Here is a 12,350-nt window from a genome sequence, read left to right as displayed (position 1 = left end):
ACAAACATTGTTATCTGACCCTAGTTGCTCTCCCTATAATGTGACAACACTCTCTTCCTCTCCTCTCCTGCGTCCATTCAGCCAACTCCTGTCCCTCTCTGCCTTCTCACCTCTCCTCTGGACAGAAGCTGCCCATTTAGTCTCGTGTGTCTACTTGAACTAAGAAGCCCACTCTTCACCAGTATCATTTTATGTTTTATAGTCCAGTCTAATCTTTGTCTGAAGAGTTGGCTTTGGGAATGGTTTTAGTTTGGGGCTAACAGAGTGTCTGGGGGCCACATCTTCTGGGGTTCCTATAGTCTCAGTCAGACCCTGAAGTCTGGTCTTTTTACTAGAATTTGAGTTCTGCGCCCCATTTTTCTCCTGTTCTGTCAGGGACTTTCTGTTACGTTCCCTGCCATGGTGGTCATTGGCGGTCACCGGGCACCATCTAGTTCTTCTGATCTCAGGCTGATGGAGCCTCTGGTTTATGTCCCTCCCCACCTGCCATTTTTAAATAAAACAGGGAATTGAAAAGTAAACTATTATTGCCTACTAGATCTCACCACAAGAGACTTTCAATAAACCTTTCATTTGAAACATAAAAAGAGGATGATACATACCCATTAGACATCAGATGCCATTGCTCTTCAGGTAGTTGTTTGTGAAGCTCAGCTATCGTCAGTATTCCGAGATGTTTTCCAGTTGCCATTGCGTTGGCTCTGACTCACGGTGGCCTCATGTGTGTCAGAGCAGAACTGTAGTCCACAGGATTTCCAGTGGCTGATCTTTGGGATGTAGATCGCCAGGACTTCCTTCTGAGGTGCCTCTGGGTGGGCTCAAACCACTAACATTTTGGTTAGTAGCCAAATGTGTTAACTGTTGTATCACCAAGGGACTTGGATTCCTCAGGTGAGGACAAACAATATATTTTAATGGATCAAAATCCAAATTGTTGTGCCAAAAATAGGAGAAGAAAAAAATGGAAGCAAAGATTTTGGCAGAAAATAGAACACTCTTTAGAGCAAGTCTTCTCTGGCGACCTGTGCCTCATCACCCAAAGTTATGCTCCCTGGGAGCTTCCTAAAAAATTTCCCCCCTTTATTTCTCAGGCAGGTGTGGCAGCTCAGGTGGCCCAGGACTTGAGGGTGTGTGTCTCTGACCTTAGTGGGCCCTGAGCTTAGGACTAACAAGGAGTACTGGCTCGTTTACCATGTGTGATATTTTGCTTTTCTTCTCCCACCTCAACAGATAATGTTGAATTCTCTGCATAAATATGAGCCCCAGGTTCACATAGTGCGTGTTGGAGGTTCCCACCGAATGGTGATGAACTGCTCCTTCCCTGAGACCCAGTTCATAGCTGTGACAGCCTATCAGAATGAGGAGGTAAGTGTGTGTGAGTGTGAATGCCACCTGGGAGAGTGCGGTCACGGGGGAGAAAAGAGTGCTTTTATTGCCATGACCAAGCTTGGACAAAAGGTAAGTTTTCCAGGATTGAAACACACTCAACAAAGTGAAATTAAACAAGGATAGCTTCCTTCCACTCCCTCTTGCCTGCTTGCCAAAAGCCTGCCATCACTTCCTTTCCTGGTGCCAATAAGGCAGCAATTGCTTGTTGTTTTAAAACCAACAGAAACCCAGGAGTCTTTGTCTTCATTCCTAATGAGCCCTGGCCCCCATGGGCTGCTGGGCGTCCTGGGACAGGTACAGCTGGGCAAGGGCTGAAGGGCTATATTCTCTCCTGCTCTGGAAGCAAGTCTGTGGGAATTGATCCAACTGTGCACATTCTTTGGGTTTTTATAATGTGATCTGTTCTGTTTGTTAATTTTAAATATCTGAGCACAGTTAGGTCTTTTCCTGCCCAGTAGCTTGAGCCACTCTGGCTGGTAGGGCTGAGCAGCCAGAATCTGGCCTCTGTGTGAACTGGTGGGGGGCAGGATGTTTGGGTCCATTCATGCCTTGGGGGCGTTCCTATGCCTGGTGGTCTTAAGAAGCACCTGGGGAAGTTTGGATTCTTTTTGCTTAAACTTTTTTTTTCTTGGTGAGATAATATAGACGACATTCTCTATTTGGCACAAGGCAAGAGTTTATAGTAAATGGAGTGTCTTTAATTTCTTTGATATGTTATAAATATCCCATAACAAAAAAATATTTGCCCTTTTTACTTAATTTTTTACTTTTATTGGGCTTTAGTTAAAAGTTTACAGCACAAATTAGTCTCCCATTGAAAAATTTACACACAAACTGTTTTGTGACATTGGATGCAGTCCCTGCGTTGTGTCAGCACTCTTCCCCTTCCTTTTCTGTCCCGGTTCCCTGTGTCTGTTCGTCCAGTTTTCCCATCCCTTCCTGCCTCCTTGGCTTTGCTTTTGGTCTGGTGTTGTCCCTTTGGTCTCATACACTTGATTGAACTAAGAAGCATGTTCCTCACATGTGTTATTGTTTGTTTTATAGGCCTGTCTAATCTTTGGCTGAAAGGTAGACTTCAGCAGTGGCTTCGGTTGTGAGTTAGCAGAGTGTCCAGGGGCCAGAGTCTTGGGGGTTCCCTTCAGTCTCTGTCAGACCAGTAAGTCTGGTCTTTTTTCATGAATTTGAATTTTGTTTTAATTTTTATTCTGCTCTGTCCAGGACCCTCCATTTTGATCCCAGTCAGAGTGGTCTGTGGTGGTAGCCGGGCACCTTCTTGTTCTTCTGGGTTCAGGCTGGTGGAGGCTGTGATTCACGTGGTCCGTTAGTCCTTTGGACTAATATTTTCCTTGTGTCTTTGGTTTTCTTCATTCTCCTTTGCTCCAGATAGAATGGGACAAAAAGATGTATCTTGGATGGTTGCTGTCAAGCTTTTAAGACCCCAGATGCTACTCACCAAAGTAGGATGTAAAACATTTTCTTTATGAACTATGTTATGCCAGTTGACTTAGATGTCCCCTGAGACCATGGTCCCCAGCCCTTAGCCCCAGTAATTCAGTCCCTCAAGGTGTTTGGACGTGTCTAGGAAGCTTCTATGACTTTGTCTTGGTCCAGTTCTGCTGACCTCCCCCATATTGTGTGGTCAGTGTATCTGTCACTGTACCAGTACTAGGCTGTTTTGACTACCGTAACTGTATAGTAGGTTCTGAGGTCAGGTAATGTGAATCCTCCTACTTTATTCTTCTTATTCGATAACACTTTACTTATCCGGGGCTTCTTCCCTTTCCATATAAAGGTAATGATTGGTTTTTCCTTCTCTAAAGAATGTTGTTGGTACTTGGATTGGGATTGTATTGTATTTGTAAATCGCTTTGAGCAACATTGTCATTTTCACAATGTTGAGTCTGCCTATCCGTGAGCATGGTATGTTTTTCCATCTATGTAGATCTCTTTTGGTTTCTTGCAGTGGTGTTTTGTAGTTTTCTTTGTATAGGTCTTTTACATCCCTGATTAGATTTATTCCTAAGTGTTTTGTTTTTTAGGGGCTGTTATAAATGGTATTGTTTTCCTTATTTCCTTTTCATTGTTCTCTTTATTGGTGTATAGGAATCCAACTGATTTTTGTATGTTTATCTTATATCATGCTACTCTGCTGAATCTATTAGTTCCAGCAGTTGTCTCCTTGAGTCTTTTGGGTTTTCTAAGTATAGTATCATATCATCCACAAATAGGGACAGTTTAACTTCTTCATTACCAATTTGGATACCTTTTATTTCTTTTTCTTGTCTTATTGCTCTAGTTAGGACTTCCAGCACAATGTTAAATAGAAGTGTTGATAAAGGGCATCCTAGTCTTGTTCCTGTTCTCAAGGGGAATGTTTTCAGCCTCTCTCCATTAAGAATGATGTTGGCCATTGGTTTTGCATAGATGCCCTTTATTATGCTGAGAAATTTCCCTTGTATACTTATTTTTATTGAGTTTTATCAGGAATGTGTGTTGGACTTTCTTGGATGTCTTTTCTGCGTTGATTAAGGTGATCATGTGATTCCTTTTTTCCTTTTATTTGTGCAGTGGATTACACTGATTGATTTTCTAACATTGAACCATCCTTGCATACCTGGTATGAATCCTACTTGTTCGTGGTGTATTGTTTTTGATATGATGCTGAATTTTGTTGAGAATTTTTGCATCTATATTCATGAGAGATATTGGTCTGTGATTTTCTTTTTTTGCGGTGTCTTTGTCTGGTTTTGGTATCAGTGTTATGCTGGCTTCATAAAATGGATTTGGAAGTACTGATTCCTTTTCTATGTTCTGAAATAATTTGAGTAGTACTGGTGTAAACTCTTTGAATGTTTGGTAGAATGCTCCAGTGAAGCCATCTGGCCAGGGCTTTTTTTTTGTTGGAAGGTTTTTTTTTTTTATGTTTTGAAACTCTTCTCTTGTTATGGGTCTGTTCAGATTTTCAACATCATCTTGTGTTAGTTTGGGTAGGTAGTGTGTTCCTAGAAATTTGTCCATTTCCTCTAGGGTTTCTGATTTGTTGGAGTATATTTTTTCATAGTACTCTGTTAATATCCTTTTTATTTCAATTGGGTCTGTTGTAAGGTCCCCCATTTCATTTCTTATTTGGGTTATTTATGTCCTTTGCTGTTTTTCTTTCGTCAGTTTGGCCAGCGGTTTGTGGATTTTGTGGATCCTTGCAAAGAACCAACTTTTGGTTTTGTTAATTCTTTGTATTTTTTTCTATTTCATTTATTTCTGCTCTGATCTTTATTATTTACTTTCTTCTGGTGGCTGTCGGTTTTTTTTTTTTTTTTGCTGTTCTCCATTTGTTTGAGTTGTGTAGCTAGTATTTTGACTTTGTTCCTTTCTTCTTTTTTGATATGTGCATCTATTGGTATAAATTGACCTCTGAGGACTGCCTTTGCTGTGTCCCAAGGGTTTTGGTATGTGTGTTTTCATTCTTATTTGCTTCTAGGAATTTTTTGACTCCATCTCTGATTTCTTCTATTGCCCAGTGGTTTTTAAGCAGGGTATTATTCAGTTTCCACGTAATTGATTTTTTTCCTTGCTCTTCCTGTTGGTAATTTCTACCTCAATGGTGTTATATCAGAGAAGATACCTTATATTATCTCAACGTTTTGGATTTTATTGAAGGTTGCTCTGTGGCCTAAAACAAACCAACCCAAACCCAGTGCCGTCAAGGCAATTCCGACTCATAGCAACTCTATAGGTAGTTTATTCTGGAGAATGTTCCATGTGCACTGGAAAAGAACGTGTACTTTGCAGCTGTTGGGTGGAGTGTTCTATATATGTCTATGAGTTTAATTTGGCTGATTGTGGCCTTTAGATCTTCTGTATCTTTGTTGAGTTTCTTTCTAGATGTTCTGTTCTTTACCAAGAGTGGTGTGTTGAAGTCTCCTATTATTATTGTGGATCTGTCAATGTCTCTTTTCAGTGCTCTTAGAGTTTGTTTTATGTATGTTGGAGCCCTGTCATTGGGTGTTTAGATGCTTATTACGGTTATGTCTTCATGATGGATCATCCTTTTAATCATTATATAGTGCCTTTCTCTGTCTTTTATGGTGGATTTTGTTATAAAATCTATTTTATCTGAGATTAGTATTGCCTCTGCTGCTCTTTTTTGGTAACAGTTTGCTTGATATATTTTTTTCCATCCTTTGATTTTTAACAAATTTACATCTTTGTTTCTAAGGTGTGTCTCTTGTAGACAGCCTACTGATGAATCTTATTTTTTAATCCATTCGATTACTCTCTGTCTCTTTATGTAAACTTTTTTTAATTGAAAAAATCTAAATGTATACATGTTTATTAAAAACAAACAAGCAACCAATAGCGCAGAAATATGTAAAGTCAAAATGAAAAATAAAAGGTAAAAATTTACTCTTTCCCTCCTACCTTCTGAATCCCACTCTCCAGGGACACTACAATAATAGTTTCAAGTGTGTTATCTACACATTTTTCTATGCAGATATAAACATATATATGAACATAGCCTTTCTTATATAAATTGGCTCATATTGTATATATTAGTCCATAAATTTCTTTTTTTTTCAATTTATCAGTATACTGGGGCTATCTTTCTATGTAATCACATTCAGACCTATCTCATTTTCCTCAATGCCTGCAGAGTATTCAGTTATATAAATAGACTATCAGGTAATCAGTCCCCCACTAACGGACATGTAGGCTGTTTCCAGTTGTTTTATTTTTCTATTGTAGATAATGCTGCAATAAAATATCCTGGTACATCTACTATAGCTTGCTTGCTTGGGTAAATATTTAGAAATGCAATTGTCCTGTCAAAGGAAGTATCAGTTTAGAATTTTGACAGACATCGACAAATTGCCTCCCTCCAAAAGGCGTATGTGTTTAAAACCCCTATACCATTATCAACGTTGGTTACCATCAACTTTTTCATCTTGACACTCTGATAGATTAGAAAAATCATGTCTTGTGGACACTTCAAGAAGCATTCCTTTATATGGAAGCTTTAAAAAGATTCTGGGCTCTCATCAGCTGAGCCACAATCTCCAGGGTTGAGCCCAGAGTCTGTCTGTGTTTTTAAAAGTCTTCCCAGAGGATTCTGATGACTATCCATCCAGGTTTGGGAATCACTGTCTTAGCACCTACAGGTGAAACCAAGTTGCAGATTTAACTCGCATCCCAGATGTGCAGAAAAAATGCTATCTATAAGTAATCTGGCTTTTGCCAGAGCGCTTCTAGGAGGCTGGTGGGAACAGGAATTAACTAAATATCTCATAATTTAAACAGCTCCACAGGTGGTGCTGTCCTGCCTGCATAAAAATGCTGTTTCTCAGATAGCCACTCCCTCCCCTGCTTGTCTCCCTGTATGAAGCCTCGGTTTCTGAGGGGAGGGTGTGGTTTTTGCAGGCCCTGGAAAGTGGAAAGGAGTTGGGGACCATGTTCTAGCCTCTTCTGGCCTTTAGCGGAGTGCCTCTTGTCCACCTGAATGCTGCTTGCTCTCCTAGACTTGGCCTGCAGAGTTTGCCATCTGCTTGCCGGTTTGGTAAGCGCTCGGTAGCTATTCCTGGCTGCTCCTGCGGGACGGTTCCCTCGGAACCCACTTGTCTGGCTCTGGCAATATTCCAGCAAGTGCTACTTCTGGGTCTTGAATAAGACCATGGGGGATTAAGCTCAGGAAGATGTAGCCCAGAGTCTCCCTTTGCCAACTACATTTCCCTACCAGGTTGACGTAGATGACAGATGACGTAGATGATGCTGAGATGCACTTCTGAGGAGGGCGGGGGTGGGGGGCGGCACAAAGGACAAAATCTCTCTTCTGCCCCCTCTAGCCTTACTTATCTAATGCACCTTGGCCTCCCCGGGTTTAAGCCTAGAGGTCACACATATCTGACTCTTTACCTCTCCTCCCTCTTTCTATGGTTTCTTCCTACAATTAATTCCCTGGGCCAGAAAGAATCACGCTTTTATTTTCCTTGTCTCCCTTTTCTTTTTTTTCCTTTCACAAGAGAGAAGCAAGCCTCAGGTCCTCCACAACATAGACATTCTTTTCAACATTCATTTATTCAATAAATGTTTGTTGAGCGTTATACATGCTGGCTATTACTCGGGGTGCAGGGGCTACTGCAGCGAACCAGACAGGCATATATGCTGCTGTCAAGGTACTTACATCCTAGTGGGGGGAAACAGAGAATAAATATACCTCTATTTTTTTTTTATCTCTAAGGAGCCCTGCTGGTGAAGTGGTTAAACATTTGGGGGTCCGAACCCACCAGCGCTCTGAGGGAGAATGATATGGCAGTCTTCTTCCATAGAGGTTACAGCCTAGGAAACCCCATGGGGTAGTTCTGCTCGTGTTGGAATCAACTCGATAGCACATAACAGCAACATCTCTATCTCTGTCTCTACCCCATCTCCATCTATCTATAGACAGTGAGTGCTCTGAAGACAAATGAAGCAGGCTAAGGGGGATAAGAAGGGCAGTGGTGGTTCAGTGGTAGAATTCTCACCTTCAGTGCAGGAGGCCTGGGTTCGATTCCTAGCCAATGCACCTCATGATGCAGCCACCACCCATCTGGCAGCGGTAGTTTTCGTGTTGCTGAACAGCGGAGCTTCCAGACGAAGATGGACCGGGAAGAAAGGTCTGGCAATCTGCTTCCGAAAATCAGCCAGTGAAAAACTATGGTCTCAATGGTCCCATGGCAGCCAGTCATGGAGATGGCACATGACTGGGTGACATTTTGTTCCATCGTGCATGGGTTCTCCGTGAGTTGGGGGCCAACTCAATGGCAGCTAACAACAACAACAAACGGGGATAAAATGTGACTGTGGGTAGGAGTGTTAGTTGGTTATACTTTCACATATTTGAGAACTGGCCTTTGATGTATATTAGGGAATTGACGCTAGGCTGTACTGAGAGTGGTAAGATCCCCCTCTGTGTCTCAGTGGCTAGAAAAATGACACGCGTGTGGCGGGCGTTCAATGATTGTTGAAAAATGAATGAATGAATAGAAGAATGAATGCTAGGCTTAGCATATGGGGGCTTTGCTCATTTCTAGTGCTCTCTCCTTTGTTCACTGCACACTGCATTTTTCATTTTCACTATATACCAGAGACGGTGGAACAGTGATTTAGTGCAGGGGTGTAGGAAGAAACACGGAGAAGGACAATCATAAAGACCGAGGGGGATGACCCAGAGTTTACAGAAGTTCACAGGTAAAAACAAAGGGCTCTGTCTGCGTGGGTGTGTTCCACTTTCACTAACACTTTTTGTCTTTGTAAACTCAAGATAACAGCTCTCAAAATCAAGTACAACCCTTTTGCCAAAGCCTTCTTGGATGCCAAAGAAAGGTGAGTAGAGAAATTCCAGTAAAATCTTATGAATTGACTTGTTTGAATCTGAACCGTGTCATCACCTTGAATTGAAAGGGACTAGAGAGCACCACCAGCATGACTTTGACAGCAGTCGTTTGCTGAGCCAGTCGGAAGGACAGCTGCAAGAACACCACTTTCTCATGGATATCCACCCCGCAGCATAGTTAGTAGGAGTCCAGGAGAACCTCTAACTCACAGTTCTTTCTTAGCCCTCTTTTACTATGGATTTTGAAAGTAATATTTGAAAGTAATTCTTGAAAGTATGTATTTTTTTAAAAATAAGGATTTAGATTCCTGATAATTCACTCTGCCCTTCCCATAATTATAGACGAGTAGTATTTATTTTTTTTGAGTCCCTGGGTGGTGCAAATGGTTGTTAACCCACTTGGCTGCTAACCAAAAGATTGGAAGTTCTAGTCCACGCTGTGGCACCTTGAAAGAAACGTCTGGCATTCTGCTTCCGAAAAACCAGTCATTGAAAACCCTAAGGAGCACAGTTCTACACTGGCACTCATGGGGTCACAATGAGTTGGAATTGACTCGACGGCAACTGGGACTGGTTTTTATAAGTTTTTTTTTTTTTTTTTAAACTACCTTTGGTCTTTTTTTGGTCTAGAACAGGTAAGTAATGGTGGGAGGTTCCTGTCTCTCAAGTCAAAGAGAACGAGAGAAGTCAGGGATTGCTGGGGTGATGAGGCCAGTGACTCCCCACCTCTGTATCTTTCCTTTCTGTTCTAGGAAAAAATGAAAGAACGGTGGTGCTTATCGTTGGCTTTTCTTCATCAAGTCCTAGAGTATAAATATGAATACCTTGGTGTTCAGATTTTACTGCCTGAGTTTCAAATCTTTTCAATATCTCCTATAATTGTCTAGTCTTTCTTTTTCATGTTAAAGGCTCTGATAAGGCTTTGGTTCTATGGACAGATGCTTATAATGATGCATCATAGGGTCTGTCCTGACGGTATAGAAGGCATACTTATAACTTTTACAGATAGCAGAAGGCCTTAAGGAAAAGCTGTGTGAGATGACAGAATCTAGATTCAAAATGATAGTAGTATAGTATAATAAAAAGAATTTAGGACTTTGGGGAAAAGGTTCTGACTTTGAGTTCTAGCTTTGCCGGTTCCTGGCCGTTTGATTTTGTATAAGTGAGTTTACTTTCCCAATCTGCAAAATAAATGTAATAATACTTCCCTTACTGAGTTGTTGGTGGGTCTATCATACCAAATATGCGACTGTGCCCTGAAGTCCTATGCAAATGCTAGCTATTTTTATTATTGCTTGAATCTTGTCAGATAGGAGCAATGATCACAAATCAGTAAGATCAAATTAAAAAAAAAAAAAAAAAAGGAGGAGTAACTCACATATATGGGGGCCGTGGTGGTTCAGTGGTAGAATCCTCACTTTCTGTGTGGGAGACAGGGGTTCGATTCCTGACCAATGCACCTAGTGTGGAGCCACCACCCATCTGCCACGGAGGCTTGTGTGTTGCTATGATGCTGAACAGGTTTCAGCAGAGTTTCCAGACTAAGGTGGGCTAGGAAGAGAGGCCTGGCAATCTACTTCTGAAAATCACCAATGAAAAGCCTGTGGATCACAATGGTCTGATCCAGTTGTGCATGGGTTAGCCATGAGTTGGGGGCCAGCTGACAACAACGACAACTATAAATATGATTCAAAGCACAACTGAGCAAGTAGATACAATGCCCTAGGGGAAGGAGGGTAGCTTCATGAAAAAAAGGTGTTTGTTTTTCTTATTCCCAAAAGATGTATTGCTTTCCAAAGAGAACTTTGAGTATGTTTTATGCTGGACTCTTCTAATAAGCTGGACACCCATGATGCGTTTTCATTCCTCTTTCAGAAATCACCTAAAAGATGTCCCGGAGGGGGTTTCTGAGGGCAAGCACGTGGCCTATTCTCACTGTGAGTTGGGTGAAAAGTGAGTGGGAGGTGGGTACGGCTATTTTAGGGGTGATCTCGTGCCACACTCAGCCTTCCTGACTGTCTTGACTGTATAAAGTCTATTCTAAATTGTCTATGAAGACCCAGCAGGGTATTCCTGCCCTTTCCTGAATTCCCAGAAAGAGCCAGTATTCCCAGATGGGGCTAAAACATTAAGCCAGTGGGTAAGAATGGAAATGATGAATCTTTCAGAGCCCTGGTGGTGTAGTGGTCAAGCGCTTGGCTGCCAAGCAAAATGTCAGCAATTGGAACCCACCAGCCACTCTGTGGGGGAAAGATGCGGCAGTCTGCTTATGTAAAGATTTATAGCCTTGGGAACCCTATGGGGCAGTTCTACTGTGTCCTATGGGGTCAATATGAGTCAAAATCCATGGCAACGGGTTTGTTTGGTTCAGTGATCATGTCAGTGAGGCTAGGAGCTCTCCACTGTGCACTGTGGGCATATCTCTCACACTTACATCCTCCATTCTTGCCTCTCTGTTCTGGATGTCTCCTGGTCTTAGTATTTGCTAATTTCAGAGTTGGTCACCATTGTGATGCCTCAGGAAGGCTCCATGTAAGGAGAGTCTGCATTTGTTGACTGGAAGGCTCTAGGGGGTGCTGGGGTAATACACCTGTAATTCCACAGGGATGGCTGGGTGTTCCTGACCGGGTGTCCCCTATTTCCACGAGGAGGCCTTGTGGGGAAGGGAATCCTCTAAGGCTGCAGAAGTATGCCAATGTCGGCAACATTAGAGTGGAGACGTTAACCCTGGTATCTGAGACACTCTGTAATTTGGGGTATAGTGGCTTGCTAAGCTCCCTTCGGCAGTTTTCTAGCTATGAAACTCTTCACTTCCTCCCTCCCCTAAACCTTATTGCATCTTCCATCCCAGAAGTAGCTGCCTAGTAGCATAAGAAGCAGCTCTCAGAAAAGCACTTTTTAAAAAAGCATCATTGAATGAAAATCCTTTTTCTCTAGGCTAAGGACCACATGCAGAGCTGCTGCCTTTAAAAGTTCATGTGTTGCAGTCTTGTCAGCACACTTCTTGAGGCGTGTCTGCTGCACGTGGCAAACTAAGCAGGCAGATGGCTGGTTCGGGGGCCATTCACCTGGCTTTGCCCATTGGACACCATAATCTTGATTCCATTAGTGTGGCAGGGACCCCTTGGGCCACATCTCTATGTAATAATGGGAAAATGAAGGTGATGGAGGGATTCGTCAAGAATGATTGATCCTATACTTTGTAACGGGAACTCTGTACAATCTATTTGCAAAGGCAGTGCATTCTAATACTAAGCTCCATTTCCTCTTCACTGTTAATCCTTAATGAACATTCCTAAGGGGGAGCCTTGGTCCTGTCTGAATCCCCATCTGCTGGTCTCTCAGTTGAGATCTGGTTGGTGGGAGGGCACCCCCCGTCTTAGTCATCTAGCACTGTTAAAACAGAAACACCACAAGCGGTTGGCTTTAACAAAGAGAAGTTTATTCTCTCACAGTCTATAAGACTATAAGTCCAAATTCAGGGCGCCAGTTCCAGTGGAAGGCTTTCTCCCTCTGTCAGTTCTGGGGGAAGGTCCTTGTCGTCCATTTTCCCTGGTCTAGGAGCTTCTCAGTGCAGGGACCCCGGGTCCAAAGG

General features: G+C 42.3%; 1 protein-coding gene across 1 annotated transcript in view; it reads left to right on the top strand.

Annotated features, from left to right (window-relative positions):
• TBX19 (T-box transcription factor 19) overlaps positions 1-12,350 on the top strand; it is a 38,110-nt gene that overhangs the window by 14,763 nt on the left and 10,997 nt on the right. The window contains exons 3-5 of the mRNA XM_003415060.4: positions 1,231-1,365; positions 8,684-8,745; positions 10,631-10,692. Coding sequence (XP_003415108.1) covers positions 1,231-1,365; positions 8,684-8,745; positions 10,631-10,692 — 259 coding nt within the window. The remainder of the gene's footprint in view (positions 1-1,230; positions 1,366-8,683; positions 8,746-10,630; positions 10,693-12,350) is intronic.

The sequence above is a fragment of the Loxodonta africana genome, chromosome 3 (genome assembly GCF_030014295.1).
Source record: "Loxodonta africana isolate mLoxAfr1 chromosome 3, mLoxAfr1.hap2, whole genome shotgun sequence".
In the NCBI taxonomy this organism is placed as follows: Eukaryota; Metazoa; Chordata; class Mammalia; order Proboscidea; family Elephantidae; genus Loxodonta; species Loxodonta africana.
This window is presented reverse-complemented; position numbering and strand designations above follow the sequence as displayed.